Source organism: Xenopus laevis, chromosome 7L (assembly GCF_017654675.1).
Source record: "Xenopus laevis strain J_2021 chromosome 7L, Xenopus_laevis_v10.1, whole genome shotgun sequence".
NCBI lineage: Eukaryota > Metazoa > Chordata > Amphibia > Anura > Pipidae > Xenopus > Xenopus laevis.
In genome coordinates, this window is record NC_054383.1 from 52,688,628 (window position 1) to 52,706,802 (window position 18,175).

An 18,175-nucleotide genomic window follows, 5' to 3' on the forward strand; every position below is an offset into this window, starting at 1 on the left:
AACAAACACCAAGACTGCTATCCTTTTAATATGTTTATGTTTTTTATTGCTTTATTCATAATACTACTTAAAAGTGAAACATCTTTATTGTAATTACATATCAATGCTTATGATGCCAGTTATGTAATACTTAAATAAAATAATAAATAAATAAAGAATTGTTAAAAAAAAGAGAGATTATTATATGATCCCCTTATATTTTTATACATAGTTATCATATCACTCCTTAAGCACCTCTTCTCCAGTGTGAACATCCCCAATTTTGTCTTTCCTCATAGCTAAGATTTTCTATATCTTTTATCAGCTAAGTTGCCCTTCTCTGGACCCTCTCTAATTCAGTAATGTCCTGTTTGAGCACTGGAGACCAAAACTGTACAGCATATTCTAGATGGGGCCTTACTAGTGCTCTATACAGTGGATGTCAGATGTGATGTCAGGGGAAGAAGCAGTTCACTTCCTTATCTTCTGTGCAGGTAGAAACATCCTACCCGCCCTCCCCTTTTATGCATATTTTGTGAAGTTTCTCTGTATGTTGTCATATTATCTATCAATATGCAAATGTGGATGTATTCCTGCATGTATTGTAATATTGTGATTTTGGTACAGTTATACCATGAGAGAGTTTGCATGTTATTATTCATGTTTAATGAATGTCAAATGCTTGATCCAGGGAATGTTTCCGATCGCCATTAAGGTCAATTTTGTCCTAGTGAATGGCATTATGAGCAGCAATCAGCTTTATGAAGGATAGGTCATGTCAGACAAATTTGATTGCTTTTTATGATAAGGTAAGTAAGATGCTGGGCAGTGTGGGGGCAGTAGTTGTGTTCTATTTGGATTTTGCCAAAGCGTTTGATACTGTGACCCACAAACAACTGCTTTCTAAACTAAGGTCTGTTGGGCTTAATTAAGTCGTTTGCACATGGATAGGAAACTGGCAACAGGATCGGGTACAGAGGGTAGTTGTTAATGGTACATTCTCTACTTGGAGTAAGGTTCTTAGTGGGGTCCCTCAGGGCTTGGTATTGGGTCCACTTTCATTTAACTTGTTTATTAATGACTTAGGGGAGGGTATTGTAAGTAATGTATCAGTGTTTGCAGATGACACAAAACTATCCAGCCCAATAAATTCCATCCAGGATGTGGCATCCTTGCAACAGGATCTTGACAAATCTGGGCAAGTGTATTTTAATGTATTTTAAGTTTTATTTGTCACAGCAGCGGTAGGACCTTGCCAGAGTACTGCGCAGGTAAATTTAGAAGAGGGAAAAAGGAGGTTCTCTCCTGTGACTGCACAGTGGGTTGATTGATACCGACGATGTAACAATGGGGTTCAATGGGATGGCTGAAGGCGAAGGGTCAATTGAGGAGTCCCCTTGTCAAAACCCTTTATGAATATTAAGTCCTTTCTTATAAAATAAGTGAATGCACTTCTGTCTGCTGGAAGGACTTATCTGTATATTCCTGTTTATTTTGTTTTTAAAGTGACACTTATCTGTATATTCCTGTTTATTTTGTTTTTAAAGTGACACTTATAGATACAATTATTGTTTAATTAATTGTATATTCAAAATATCAAGGATAATGAGTACAGCTGCATTATATTTCTTAAACAGACAGAAGAAATTGAGGCTGCTTTTATGTTTATTCAAATTAATTATTAAACCTTCCTCTTTACAGGTTTTGACACCCTTTGGGTCACAGAATGCAGTGATGTAACCAGGTCCCTGACACTGCAATAAAATAATCCTTGCCTGGTTTGTATTCTGAGAGGCAAAAACAGCAGTGACGTAAACGTCAGCATAAGCCAATCAATTATTTCATATATTGAGCCACCTAAATTAATTTAACAATATTTTACAAGCATAATTCAACTGAGTTTAGCAGTAATAAATTACATCTGGCTCCCCAGAGACAAGCACAAGAGAAACTACTCAAGCAATTTCCAGACATAACCCAGCCTGGGTTCCATTTAAGAAAAAGGAAATGGCCATATCTTTGATTAAAATAGATACTTTAATCAGATAAAGTGCTTTGTAAAAATTCCAATACGCTTGTGTGGCTATTATATATTACAGCAGTGATTCTTCTTCCAAGGGAAAAGGTGACTTGTGATGGATCATACTCTTACACACCTAAAAATAAGCAGAATAATCTTTTTTTCACACTAAATAAGCTATGAAAAAATATACATTCTCTTTTCCAGTCCTACCTTTGATGGCATAGTTGGTAAATAATTTAGCAAAGGCAAGGATAGGAAAAAGTCTCAAATGGATGAGGGTTGGGGCTGAGTAAAAACTCTGAAATCTGTGAAGAATAGACAGCTTGAATGCTCTCAAAATATTGTTTGTTTGTTTTTTTTGAAGGACCAGCTAACAAGAATAAAAATAAAGGAGTACATTTATGAAAGCATGAAAGGATACTAGAGGGCAGATTTACAAAACATTGAGCTGGGTAATCCACAGGCAATACCAGTGGCTTCATACATTTGATCAGTTTGCTGACATTCAGGAACATTTTTCTGACATAAAAGTGTTTAACTAATTGAACACGTTTGCTGGTTGGGGGTAATGGTTCAGTTAAAAAGAAAGTTACATTAGTATGAATTGGCATTAATACATAATAACATTATGTGACAAAGAGCTATGTCCCAATAGGCTGCCTGTATATGATGGGAGGTATATAGCACCCAGCTTGAGGTATTGGCTCCTTTAAATCTCCAGGGTAAGACAGGCTAGGACCCTGGAGCAAGGATAGTTCAGTATGCTGCCCAATTAGTCCACAGGTGGGGCTGTTTAAGGGAGCCTGGCGGGGAGTGGGAGTGTGTTGTACTGGGAGTCAGAGAGTACCTCTGAACACGCGCTGTGAAGTGATTTTGAACAAACTGTGTATTTGACTGCAACTCAAAAGAGCGACTGTTTGTTACCGCCGCAAGGAACTTTCCTGTGTACTGTAACACTGGAAACCGGTGAGGTTTTCCTTATTATTGACTGTTATAGCACGGAACTTGTGCCTGTTTAAGTTGTCCGGTTTGAACAATAAAACCTCAGGCAGGAGCCTGTTTCATTTTTGTTGCAAACCTAAGCCTCCTGTCTCCTCTGTAAGAACTGTTTTACCTGAGCCCTACCCGCTGCTTTCAGCTATTCCCCACAATTAGTAAATGGGACCCACTTGTATGGTATATCTGCCCCTATGACTGATACACCTATATATAACTTCATGAAGCCAATTTAGATTAGTTAGGTGTTGGGCAACAAAGGAGAAAAACAGTAAAGATTGTGCACTTTTCAGGCATCAATTTAATTTTACACTTTTTTTACCCATGATCCTGTTTTTTCACACAATAAAAAGTTTGGAACCTAAAACCAGACAAGCATTAAACTTTTTGAAAAAAAATAAATTTGCCTGTAAATTAATATTTGTGCTTTGCAAAGTAAAATGCACATTTTTGGATAACACTGAAACAGCCAACTGACAGGGTCTAGAAATGCATTTAAAAAATTCCTATTTGCTATAGAAGCAGCAATTCTGCAGTCTGTCTAGGCTATAAAGCTTTCTGTGTTTCCCACATCTTAACTCCCCTTTTTCTTCTTTTCATCGAGTGAGGGCAATGCTGATTCAACATCACGTGAGCTGAGCTCAAGCCAAGAAAATCCTGCATTCTTTCTTAATCATCTTATTGCTTTAATAATGGCAAAATACTCCACAACCACAACATTAGGTAAGGCAGAAGTGCAAAAGCACAAAGGAGAGCATGTATGAGGATGGAGAGGAGATGGTAATTGCCTCTCCCTTTCTGTGCTTCATGATACAACGCTGCCAAATGCAGGCAGTGGTGCATTAATCAAAGCAGCCCTTCATGATGGAGTGAAAAAATATGGCACATTGCACCTGTTCTTTGCACCCTGTCTTGTTAAATCTATTAAATCTTGTATTGCATGGGAATAAATTGAATTTACAGTACCACTTGCATGATTATTAACTATCATAAAAAAGATAATTTTAACCAGATATGGAAAAAAGGTTTTGTTTTTTAGAAAACTGGGAAAATGGAAACCGTTTGTCAAAGTTTATGTTGATCATATTACAATGACTAAAGTTTTGGTCAAAGGAGAAAGAAAGACAAGTTAATTTGGTCGATGCCAAACGTTAGTCACCCCAAGTGATTGTGAATTGATACTCTGGGCTGATGCTTCAGTTAGCAGAAAACTGCTCCAGTCTGGGGTTCTTCTTACGGAGTACCACAGAGTACCACTTTTTTGTTCAGCTTTTCATTCAATTGTGCATGTGCACCCGTGCAAAGAAAGCAGGAAGAGGATTGCACTGTGGTGCTCACTGGAAGAACTCTGGGCCAGTGCAGTTTTCTGCTGATAGGAACACTGGCCCGGGGTATCAGGTAATTCACATACAATCACTGGGGGGTGCCTAACTTTTGGCACCCCACGGCAATGTTACCTCTAATTACTTCTCAGCTATGTGTGCAAAAAAAATCTTTTGTACGCATTTCTAAAACCTGTGTGCGCAGGTCAAAATAAATGTTTTTTGCTCAAAATTCATTCGGGCATATTCACTATTCACAATTCATTAGGATTCGGGATCCGACACTTTGGGCCACTTCTCCAGGCATAAATTTGTTACCACTACACTAATTTACTAAAATGCGAAGTTGCATCTCTGTAGCCGAACAATGACAACGTTTTGCTAGTGTTAATTCATCAGCGCGAGCATTTCATAGCAAAATTTTGCTAGCATTCATTTCTGCTTAGCGAAACTTTGTTAGTACACTTATGCTTAGGTCAATTTGAATAGGGCGGGTACATATAGGTCAATGTCTTTATTAGAGATGTTGGTGCAAATAGTTGAAGTGGCCACTTATTATTACAAATGTCCATGGAAGCAGTTTAAAGACAAAAGAGATTCTCTAATGCCCTAGGCATGAGCACACCATAAAACAAATGTGGCATGCCCCTCAAATGGTTGGGAAAAAATGTTAACACAAAAATCTTTAATAGTAAGGACTTTTGAAAGCACTGAAGTTTTACAATATGAAAAAATGCCAGCATTTTTTATAGAACTTTTATGCCTTTTCAGCGTACAGGATATGATTTCACTGACATAAGATTAAGGAGGAAACTCTGACGAAAGAGGTAAAATTCACACTTTAGTGAATTTGCGGCGTAATGATCGTTCGCCAGAGCGAAAATACGCCTGGTGATAGGGCATGAAACTGTGCTAACAGCAGACTCTATCGCTATCAAAATTGTCCTCTATGCCTGTTTTTCTGACGATTTTCACAAGCACACAGCTTAGAGGGAACATTGTCCCCAGTGATTGTTGCATTCTTCTCCTTAAAAGAAGAACCACAGAGTGTCGTATTCAATGGCCTAAGCAGGTAAGTAGTAAATAACCTCAAGGATTGGCAGTGTTTCCTGTTTTGGTTTCTTATATTCATTTTCAGTGAATCTCAAGGGAAGGATGCAAATGACTCAAAGATTTTTAATGGGATTAAAAATTCAGAAGAGGTAAGTTAAATGTATAATGAATTAAAGAGAACATATAATGTCAACCCTTCACAGTGGTTAATTAGTAATGTCGGTGCAGCTGTCCCCTGTTTTTGTCTTTTGCAATTATTGATTAGTTACTGAAAATTTCCACATACATTAGCACAACACTTCCTGTGAGAACGATTATATACACTGCACATACTGTATGTGCAAACTAAAAAGAAATTTATGAAAGTGTGATATTGCAATGCTAACTTATAAGATTAGGAAGGGAAGGAAATTCCAGGGAGATCTGTTCAGGGTCGGACTGGGGGGCTTTGGGCCCACCGGGGCTATTGCCCCAGGGCCCCGCTCCGGCCCCCGCTGCTGCTCCGGCGTGCTTCATCGAATGCAGTGCGCATGCGCGCGGCGCCGCATTTGTGCGCACGCGCAGCAATACCTTTGTGCGCATGCGCAGATCCTCTTTTCTACCGCGACCCCCGACAAAGTGGGGTCGCGCAGCCAAATTAAGTAGCGGATCTGGGCCGGCGGGGCCCACAAGAGCCCGGGGCCCACCGGGTTTTTTCCCGGTGTCCCGCCGGCCCAGTCCGACACTGGATCTGTTGGCTGCTGTAGCAAATTTTTAACTTTGCCGACAAATTATCCCATGCGCAATTCAGCTGACCAGTAAATGCTACCTGGTGATTGGTTGCTATGGGTTTCAAGTAGCTAACTTAAAAGCATTTATTACATTACCCACTTAATAGGCTTCTGTCAGTCAGCTTCTGTCTGCAGTATTCGAATCAAATTCTAATCAAGTTTTCCTCTGAAAAAAAAACTTGAATGTCAGGAAGTCAATTAAGATATTCAAATGGTTCAACAGACCTCTGCCTTTGACTTGTAAATGAACCCAGCAGGTTTTAGGTGGCGAATATTCGAATTAGAACTGTTGCTGTGATCGAGGTGCTATAAATCTCACATTCAAATTTACATTCAAGTTGGTCCTTTTAAATTTGAATTTGTGAGTGACACAAAAAAATTCAAAATTTGAACCTTAATAAATCTGCTCCAATCTGTTGAGACAGCCAGACCTGCAACAATTGTTACATATAACAATAGGTATAATAAACACAAGGTTGACTAAAAAGACATACCCCTGCATATGCCACATTAAACTTTGTCATGATTATAAATCTGATGGAAGTCTATAATTGCGGTTACATGTTTAACCAGGATCCAGACAATAAAGCAAACATCAATATAGTTAAAAACCCACATGAGAAAAAGAATACACTGAAAATAATAGCAAATTAGATAAAAATGGCAAAAGATTTTGGTGTCACCGACTATTGATGCTTCAATAACACATGAATATGTAGAAGCAGTAGCTTTCCGTAAAGAAAACATTTCAAGGAGAAATGATGTGATACAAATTATGTGGAAATTGCTCTTATACTATTAACACAAATTATTATACTATAATTATACACATAGTATTATTATACTATTATACACAAATTCTGTGTGGAAAACATTTCTGTTCTCGCATTAAGTAACATTTTGGGCAAACAATATTAGCTAGTTTGGAGCTGGTATAACCATTGGACCTTTGATATATATAAACTAGATAGCTAAATAGTTAAATAGTTACATAGTTAAATTGGGTTGAAAAAAGACAGTCCATCAAGTTCAACCCCTCCAAATGAAAACCCAGCATCCATACACACACCCCTCCTATCTTTAATTAAATTCTATATACCTATACTAACTATAGAGCTTAGTATCACAATAGCCTTTGATATTATGTCTGTCCAAAAAATCATCCAAGCCATTCTTAAAGGCATTAACTGAATCAGCCATCACAACATCACCCGGCAATGCATTCCACAACCTCACTGTCCTGACTGTGAAGAACCCCCTACGTTGCTTCAAATGAAAGTTCTTTTTTTCTAGTCTAAAGGGGTGGCATCTGGTACGGTGATCCACTTTATGGGTAAAAAGGTCCCCTGCTATTTGTCTATAATGTCCTCTAATGTACTTGTAAAGTGTAATCATGTCCCCTTGCAAGCGCCTTTTTTCCAGAGAAAACAACCCCAACCTTGACAGTCTACCCTCATAATTTAAGTCTTCCATCCCTCTAACCAATTTAGTTGCACGTCTCTGCACTCTCTCCAGCTCATTTATATCCCTCTTAAGGACTGGAGTCCAAAACTGCACTGCATACTCGAGATGAAGCCTTACCAGGGACCTATAAAGAGGCATAATTATGTTTTCATCCCTTGCGTTAATGCCCTTTTTTATGCAAGACAGAACTTTATTTGCTTTAGTAGCCACAGAATGACACTGCAGAGAATTAGAAAACGTGTTATCTACAAAGTCAAAGACCCCTAGATCCTTCTCATTTAAGGAAACTCCCAACACACTGCCATTTAGTGTATAACTTGCATTTATATTATTTTTGCCAAAGTGCATAACCTTGCATTTATCAACATTGAACCTCATTTTCCAGTTTGCTGCCCAGTTTTCCAATTTAGACAAATCACTCTGCAAAGTGGCAGCATCCTGCATGGAACCTATAGTTCTGCACAATTTAGTATCATCTGTAAAAATAGAAACCGTACTTTCAACGCCCATCTCCAGGTCATTAATAAACAAGTTGAAAAGCAAGGGACCTAGTACAGAGCCCTGTGGTACTCCACTAACAACACTGGTCCAATTAGAAAATGTTCCATTTACCATCACTCTTTGTAGTCTATCTTTTAGCCAGTTCTCTATTCAGGTACAAATACTATGTTCCAGGCCAGCATTCCTTAATTTAACCAGTAACCTTTTGTGTGGCACTGTATCAAATGCTTTAGCAAAGTCTAAGTAAATCACATCCCCTGCCATCCCAGAATCGAGGTCTCTACTTACCTTCTCATAAAACGAAATTAAGTTAGTCTGGCAAGATCTATTATGCATAAAACCATGCTGGCACAAACTCATAGTATTATGATTTGCTATGAAGTCCAGTATCTTATCCTTCATTAACCCTTCGAAAAGCTTTCCTACCACTGACGTCAGACTAACTGGCCTATAGTTTTGAGGCTGAGAACGGGATCCTTTTTTGAATAGAGGCACCACATTAGCAATTCGCCAGTCTCTCGGCACTATGCCAGATCTCAATGAATCCTGAAAAATTAAGTTTGGCAATCGCAGAGCTAAGCTCGCTAAGTACCTTGGGATGAATACCATCTGGCCCCGGACCTTTGTTAATCTTAACATGTTCTAGTCTCTTTTGAATTTCTTCATGTGTGAACCCTGCATCATTAGTTGTATTACTAAAATTGGTACTATTGAGAAGGAAACCTTCACTTACTGGTTCCTCATTTGTGTAGACAGATGAAAAATATGAATTCAGAATCTGCTCTTTTATTTTGTTTTCATCAACCAGCTGACCCCCCTCTGAAACTAAAGGTCCCACCCCTTCCTGCTTCATTTTTTTACTATTAACACATTTAAAAAATAATTTTGGATTTTTTTTACTGCTGCAATATCTTTTTCTATATCAATTTTAGCTTGCCTTATAGCTTCTTTGCATGATTTATTGGCCTCATTGTACCTTATAAATGTTTCGGCTGTACCAGCTAACTTGAAAGCCTTAAAAGCACGTCTTTTCTTACCCACCTCAACACCAACGCTTCTATTGAACCAAAAAGGTTTTGCTTTGCAACAACGTTCCTTGCTTACAAGTGGAATATACTGACAAGTATATTTAAGTATATTTACTTATTCAAGTATATTTATTAAGCAGCATTTTAAAGACTTCCCATTTTTGTTCTGTGTTTAACCCTGTGAAAAGCATTTCCCACTTAATATGTTGCAGAGATGCCCTTATACTGTCAAAGTTTGCACGTCTGAAATTTAGTGTTTTAGTTACTCCCTTATAGAATTGCTTCTGCAACAGAATCTCAAAGGAGACCATGTTATGATCACTATTCCCTAAATGCTCAGCCACACAAATGTTAGAGATGAGTTCAGTATTGTTAGTTATTACAAGGTCCAAAAGAGAGTTATTCCTAGTAGGTTCTTCAACGAGCTGGAATAAAAAGTTGTCATTCAGCATATTTACAAACCTACTAGCTTTTTATGTCTTAGCAACCCCATTACCCCAGTCAATGTCTGGATAATTGAAGTCACCTATAGCAACAACTTGACCCAGCTGTCGACACTTATACGAGGTGGTTTATAGCATACACCAATGATAATTCTTTTTGTTACCTTTTGCCCAGTCAAAATCTCTACCCAGAGTGATTCTACACCCTCACCAGTGCCAGCTATTGGTATTTCTTTAGCGCATGGCTTTAATTCAGGCTTTACATACAAACACACTCCTCCACTCCTCCTGAAAAAGATGTGATTCCCATATGAATACCATATACTTACAACAGGATAAAAAGCAAATAGTGTCATATGTATATTCTTCCATTTATCAGTCTAGTTGCGTGGCTCTGCACTTTCTCCAGTTCATTGATATCCTTCTTAAGGACTAGGGCCCAAAACTGCACTCCATACTCAAGGTGTGTCCTTACATGGACCTATAAAGAGGCAAAATTATGTTTTCATCCCCCACACAGTTAATGACTTTTGTGCATGACACTTTATTTGCTTTAGTAGCTGCTAATAACAATGCCTATAGTTACACAGCTTGTTATCCACAAAAATCCTCAAATCCTTACCAAGGGTTGGCAGTCTCAGAGCTATGCTTATTTAGTACCCTTGGATCTAAACCATCTGGTCAAGATTTTGGATAATTTAGATGGTTTTGGACTGAGTAAGGAAACCAGAGAACGAGGAGAAATTTGGCATAAACATACTAACTCATGCAAGGCTGGAATGCAAGACAATATACTGTTGTTGTGTCATTCAGTGACTAGTTGCTAGGGTGTGTTGGACCCTATCAACCAAATAGCTATTGAAATTCCAAACTGAAGAGCTGCTTCACAAAAAGTCAATACATTCATAAAATAAAAAAAATGGCAATTAAAGGTGATCACAGAGTGTCACTGTCTACATCATACTATAAATTAATTGAAAGGCAACTACCCCTTTAAAGCAGTTATTGCTGCAAACGTTGGCACCAAAAGAATTAAAATGTGGCAAACTGCATACTTTCATATTTCCATATTGCAATGTCACATTAAACAACTAAATCTGAGTTTACTGTTTCAGCATGGGGTGTTTATTTTCATAAAATGAACTGGCAAAGAGGATGAATACCTGCAAAATAGATTTTTTTTATCAAGCCCCCCCCCCCATTGAGGACCAGCACTGGGCCTGAGAAACCCTTATATCACAAGGCAGATACAGAAACATCATTTACAATAGTTCAACAAGTAGAACAGCAAATAAGGGTTTACCCCTAATTTTACCCAGTTTACCAAGGTCTTTAGGGGCTGGTGCCCAAGGCAAGCCCTCATCTCTGATTGCCTCAAATCCATCCCCCACCTCCTCACTCATGCACTACATTCAACCCCACTTTCTCCAAGACTTGCCCACCATAGCCCCCTCCATCTACTTATAAATAAAGGCCAAACCTAGGAGAATGCAGGCAGAACAGGCATGTGCCCAGTAGTGCTGTGCAGGTGGTCTGACAAAAGTGGGTTGGGGGGGGGGGTTGGGACTACTTCCACACATTTTGACATCAGGTATTGCTGGGTCGGGCACAGGAGGTGCAGACCAGGTTTGGTTTGGGTGGGTGCAGGTTAGGAATAGGTGTTTTAGGCTTGTGTGCAGGCAGGGGTGGATTAATGAATAGACTACCCTATAAATAGAGGTGCAGGCCAGGTGCAGGTTAGGTGAAGGATGGGAGAGGGTGATTTAGGGTCGGTGCAGGCAGGGTTAAATGAATAGGCCAGAATAAGCAACCCGGTCGGCTAACCCAAAGTGTGCGAGTGCAAAAGTGAATGAGCCATAACGGAGGGGAAGGGCAATGAAGGGGAGGTATCGGTGAGCATCAATGGGAGAGAGGTAGGAAGAGGTGAGTGACATGAGGGAGGCAAGAGAGGAGCTAATCTGGACAAGTAGTAGGCAGAAGACCCTTTAACAGGCACCTGCCCAGCGCCCCCACATCGTTGTGCCCTAGGCAGGTGCCTCTTCTGCCTACCACTAGTTCAGGCCCTGGAATAGGCTCACTCTAGCCCATCTAGCTATGCCAATTACTATTTTGTTTTCTTTCAGAAATGTATTTTTATCTACACTCCTAGGTTTGGGTACCTGCTGGGAGAAAATTAGGCAGCCAGACAAGGCACATGCGTGCGTGGTGTGCGTCTGAGCTCTCTAAAAGGCATTGGGTTCAGCGAGTGCCAGTGATGTCATGCATGCACATGCGCTTCGCCTTGTCTGGCTGCCTAATCTTTTCTCAGCAGGTACCTGTCCAAACCCATGCCCAGCAGCGCAAATAAATAGTAAAGAAAATACAAATAATAATTGAGAAAAGCTAGATCATAGGTACCTTGTTTCTCCAGATGCACCTGTGACTCTGATTTATTGTTGTATATTTCTAAACATTTTGGAGTAGGAGTAGCCTAGAAGTGGGGGGGGGGGCTGTGGAAAGTGCAGTCTAGGAGCCTCATATCTCATTAATCCTCCACTGGGTGCAGTGCAGGTCAAATTTTTGTCATATCACTAGTGCTTAGAGCCCACACATCTGCTTCTTCTACTTCATCTGACTAAGCCTAGTATTAGCCCTAATTTTACCCTTATCCAGTAATACAAAGAAGCGCAAAGAGGCATTCATGCCAGCTCTCATCCTAGCTAACATTAGCGGCTGATTCCCAAACCACCGTATGGCGGACAGTTCCACAGTTCAAACATTATTTCAGTTATGTTCACACTAGTTTCCCCTATTTAGAGGGACAAATACCACTCATATTTATATGGAATGGAATGCAGGAAAATAAATAAAAGATAAATAATGATGCCTGGTCTCCTTCAAAATGGATCGCTGTTATAATAAAAGGACCTTCATCAAGGTATATAATGTCTGAGTCTCCACCTTCTACTGAACTATAGCTTCAAGACAGGTAAATTGGTGGATGCTGGAAGCAGGAGTGTCCCTGTTCAGGCACTGCTACGCCTCACCCTGAACGCCATGCAACTGCTGGCAGAATATATTTTTATCAGAGTGCTGTATTATACTTCATATTAAAAGAACATTTCACAAAGCCTCATTACACTGGTTTTACCTTCAAAGCCATTGGCTCTGGGATGACAGAACCCTGAATACGTCGACAGTCTCCTACAATTAGTTTTTTTTTACCTTTATCAGGAGATTCCTAGTAGGGATGTAGCGAACTGTTCGCCGGCGAACTAGTTCGCGCGAACTTCGACTGTTCGCGTCCGCCGCAAGTTCGCGAACGTCGCGCGACGTTCGCCAATAGGCGTTCGCGTCAAAATCGGTCGCCCATTCGACCATTCGATCGCTAAAATCGAACGATTTTCGTTCGATTCGAACGAAAATCGTTCGATCGAACGATTAAAATCCTTCGATCGTTCGAATCGAACGATTTTCGGATGATCGAAGTTCGCGAACAGTTCGCGAACAGTTCGCAAATTATGCCGGTGTTCGCGAACGGCGTTCGAGAACACATCGGCGGCGGTTCGCTACATCCCTAATTCCTAGTTCTCTCCACGCCCAAGACAGAGCAACTTTTTGGTTTTGGTACCAAAGTGCATTGCTTGGGTTCAGAGAGCCAAAGCGGTTCTATTTATAACCCGTAGCATGAACAAAATGTGTGATACTGTAGAAAAGGGATATATAGATATTATCTATATAATGGAAAGAAGGTAGATTTGTAACAGATATAACTAAAAATGTAGATATGTAACAGATATAACTAAAGAAGGTGCAACGGAAGAGACAGAAACATCGGTATAAAATTAATGAAGGCGCAGGAAGGATGCTATGACCAGTCTCTTCAGCAGCGATAGTCTCCGAAATGAGGGAGTCCCGCTCCTATCTGTGATGTTACCAGAGCCACCAAGTGAGAGGGGAGGTTCGCTCACCGGCAATTGGTTAAGGTTCCTCCATGTGTTAAATTAGCATAAGGAGACGCCGCTCCCTAACGATTCACTTGGGGGCCAGTGCCAACAGTGCGTCACTCCCTTTGGTGGAAAGAAAGTAGAGGAGACAAGAAGCATGCAAGTCAATCTGTGCCAATGGCATCACAAGGGGATGGATGGAAGCTCGGATGATAAGGAGACCTCTCCCATGGTTCAGTCTCAAAGCGATACGAATCTTACAAGAAGCGCTTAGGCTGCTGGTGCTGCTGTTATTAATTAGGAAATTCCCTAGTTTGTGGAAGGCAGTGCTTCTCTGCTAAGCAGCTGGGCACCACTTGTGAGGATGATCCATGCCAACTGGATTTGATTTTCAAGCCCCAAAAGCGAAGTAAGTGATTTATTCCTGTCCCCTCATCAAAATGTTGAGAGGGCGCAAATCAAAGGCTGAAGGGGGTGGGCTGGTAGATTTGGTGGCGCAGAACGGAATTCTACCCGTTAAAATTCTGGTACCCAGAGCTTAGTAAATGAACCGTGCAGGCAGTAAAATTACTTTCTTACTGATCAGCAGTGGTAATCTTCGAGTCCTTTTACTGACCTGCTAATAGTGCAATGTATAATTCATGGCTTTGGGATGTGGCTGCTTTATTGAAGGGAATTTGATTTTCTGTAAACTTAAGTCTACTGCTACACCCTATAGGTGCAGGGAGCAGTTGCTTTGGTTAGTCCTGTTATTTTACTATTTTGGGGTCATCTGGGGCGAATAAAACATGTCTCATGTAAAGAAATGACAAGGAAGGGCCATTTTATAGACTTGTTTCAACAGCATAACCTTTATGTGGTTTCAATAACACGTTTTCTTTTGCTAAAGGGGGGACCTGTTACTGCAAGATCGTCGAGGACCTCATAGGTTTTTCTGACCCTTGAACTGTAGAAGAGCTTTCATCGCAGCTTCGTTTTCTGTGCATTGCTGTTAGATACCAATGGAAGGTATCATGGCTCCCGAGGAGACCCAAGGGGTGGCAAAGTCTGCGATGGAAAAACTATCCAGTGCCATGGGTGACAGAACTAAGCAGATTGGCACAGCAATAAAGGAACCACACCACCAGAGACGGCTTATATTGTTCATTGTGTGTGTGGCTCTTTTCCTTGATAACATGTTATACATGGTCATAGTTCCCATTATCCCAGACTTTATTCAAAACTTGAGATCGGTCAGTGAACATCATGCCAAAGGCATTAATTCCAGTAGTCAGTATAGGTATAATAAGTCTTCTGTAATTAGACCCCAATACCCAGCAGAAAATGAAGATATGAAGATTGGAGTCCTGTTTGCTTCTAAAGCAATCCTGCAACTACTAATCAACCCACTAAGTGGAACTTTTATAGACAGGGTTGGATATGACATTCCCCTTCTTATTGGACTGATTGTTTTGTTTTTCTCGACAGTCATATTTGCGTTTGGTGAAAACTATGCCACCTTGTTTGTAGCTAGAAGCCTCCAAGGAGTGGGATCTGCGTTTGCAGACACTTCTGGAATTGCCATGATAGCCGATAAATACACAGAGGAGGCTGAAAGGAGCAAAGCCCTAGGCATAGCATTGGCATTTATCTCATTCGGTAGCTTGGTGGCGCCCCCTTTTGGGGGCATATTGTACCAGTTCGTAGGCAAGCGAATGCCTTTTCTAGTTCTGGCTGGTATTGCTCTTATAAATGGCGTGCTGCTATTATTAGTCATCAAACCCTTTACTAATAGGACTAGAGCAAATATGCCAGTTGGCACACCCATCCACAGACTGATGATAGATCCTTACATTGCTGTGGTGGCAGGGGCTCTTACCACGTGTAATATTCCTTTGGCATTCCTTGAGCCCACCATAGCAAATTGGATGAAAACAACAATGGATGCATCTGAGTGGCAAATGGGTTTGACTTGGTTACCAGCCTTCTTCCCTCACGTCCTTGGTGTCTATATAACTGTAAAGCTTGCTGCCAGTTATCCTCACTACCAGTGGTTTTATGGGGCTATAGGAATGGTTATCATAGGTGCAAGTTCTTGTACTGTACCAGCATGTAAAAACTTCTGGGAGCTAATTGTGCCCTTGTGTGGGATCTGCTTTGGCATAGCCCTAGTAGACACTGCCCTATTGCCAACCCTTGCCTTACTGGTAGATATTCGGCATGTATCAGTTTATGGAAGTGTTTATGCCATAGCTGATATATCATACTGTGTGGCATATGCCATGGGACCTGTAGTTGCTAGTCAAATTGTTCATACTACGGGTTTCACACAACTTAACCTCGGTATGGGTCTAGTCAATGTTCTGTATGCACCGGCTCTTCTGTTCCTCAGAAATGTGTGTCAGATGAAACCCTCTCACTCAGAGAGGAACATATTGTTGGATGAAGGCCCTAAGGGCTTGTACGACACTATTAAAATGGAGGAACGAAAAGCCAAGTCGCACAAAAGAAATCCAAATGATGGGGTGAATGAAAGTATCATGGACAATTATCATGATCCGCGTAAAGGTAACTACGGGTCTGAAGAGGACTCATCTGATTATGAGTACAGTTAAATCCAATGATCCAATTTCCGTATGTTTATACAATACATTAATTATCAATTGTTCAGTTGTTGTGATGTCAGGATGTTTTCTGTCGACCTTTTTTTATGATTTGTTTGCTGACAGATCAAATTAATAGACAATGGAATGTGGAAAACCCAGGTTTGTTTTAAAGGCTAAGCGCAGTATTGTGAAAATGTTTTTTTCCCAGACACCCAAGTGTGAAATACTGTATATCTGTACAAAGTTAAATATATAAATATATTATACAAATGGGATTATTAATCTTGCATATTCAGGGAAATAAACTTAATATTGTATATACCTATATTTTGTGACATTGAATTAATAAATACTAAAACGTTCTGTGCCATTTGATTTGCAGGACACATTCCCTGTACTGATTACTGTTATTCTATAAAATCCCACATGCTGTTAACACTGCGTGCTATTCAATACAATCCGAACAAATAAACAGTTACACAAAAGAGAATTCTGGTGTGTTTATCTTGAAACTTTCAAGAACAGTCTCAAAAGTATTTGTTCGGGAACTGGAGGAATCTGGGTGCACACACATTGTACATGAAGTGATTGTGTTTAGAGAGAACCAAGCAGAACATACATACATATGTACACGCTATGTGGCCTGACAGATGCACCTGACAGATGCGCCTCCTGCACCAGTTCTTTCTTCTTTATGTACTAAACAACCCGCTATACACCAAGGAAAGAACCTGCCAGCACTGTTCCTAGATGTTACAACGCAACAAGTTATGTGGGGAATTATTGTTTAATTAACGTTCAAACAGAATATTTTGGTACACAATTTTGGTGTCACACTTTCGTTTCTCAGCCGTACTCTCCCAAAAAAACTGGTGTGTTTAGGAAAAAATGAGGAACTGTGTACAAACGAATTATTGAAATTAGTATAATAAAAGGTTGTATGTAGCTCCCATGCCCGTTTTTTAAATCCAGTATCCATATGCCTGATTACTTCGGAGAATCCCGGCTTTCCATCCATATTCATAAATTACAGAGTGTCCATCAAGCTTCCCAGGGTGATGGTGAGTAGCAAAGAAAGCAGAAGCGATACATCAATCACATTATGTCCTTGTTACTGCCATCCTGTCAGTCCACCAATCACATAACTGTGTCAGGTTATCGAGAGCTTTTCTGCACACCTGTTCGTGGCATAATACATAAGGCAACTAGTATTTTGTCAAATCCGAAACATTCATTGAATTATCCTCTGCATGTGGTTAAAAACCCATCTCTTTATTTTTCATACATGTTTTTTTTGTGTGTAAATCTCTTATAAATTAAAATGTTTGGGATTAATATCCCTCAGGTAGTATAAAAGCTTATTTTAGAAACGTCGTTAATCATATCCAGGGAGTGGGACAAATGTTAATTAAATCTTGCAACAACTGATCAATATTTAGGGGCAACTATAACTCAACGCAAGTGTTCCACAACCAAGAATATCAGGAGTTTTCAAGGAGATTGATTGTGATAGCAAATGCCCCTTTGAAGTATCCTTCATGTCGCTGCAGAGTCTGTATAAGATTTCTAATGATGTAGTTAAGTGAGTGAATAGACATATAGACAGATGAATGCGCTCAGAAATAGGGACAAATGAAGGGAAGGCGAGAAAGGGGAAACAGATACTTGGCCAGTTCATTACATCTCCTATAGGTTGTGTGCAGTAATTACATTATTCGTCGCACAAACCAATAAGGGCAGTAGGAAATACAAGCCACGTATAAGAATGCAGCCTTTGCAGATATTTTGCATGCATGCTTTGGTTATGATGTGGATGTTTTAATTGGGTTTCTTTTGTTCTCTGTTTCTCCATTCGTCAATATAAAACTCCCAATATAGTACGAAAACTGGTTACTTAGGTCATCCATTCATGCGAGGGTAGAGAGTTGCGCATTTGTGCCTGTCAATACGGCAAGCAGTTGCCATTCCGTGTGGTATACTCGTTGGCTTTTGATCGATCATGGTGGATCGGCAGAAGCATGCATACAATCGCACAATATCACTCAAAGTGTATCGAGTCTCGGAAAGAAAGTTGCAGAATGAGGG

The 18,175-nt window shown here is 40.1% G+C and overlaps 1 protein-coding gene across 1 annotated transcript; it reads left to right on the forward strand.

Annotated features, from left to right (window-relative positions):
• Positions 1-13,617: 13,617 nt before the first annotated feature.
• slc18a3.L (solute carrier family 18 (vesicular acetylcholine transporter), member 3 L homeolog) lies at positions 13,618-16,229 on the forward strand. Its single transcript, XM_018225546.2, has 2 exons — positions 13,618-13,914; positions 14,395-16,229. The coding sequence occupies exon 2, from the start codon at positions 14,507-14,509 to the stop codon at positions 16,097-16,099; it is 1,593 nt and encodes a 530-aa protein (XP_018081035.1). The 5' UTR covers positions 13,618-13,914; positions 14,395-14,506; the 3' UTR covers positions 16,100-16,229.
• Positions 16,230-18,175: the final 1,946 nt, after the last annotated feature.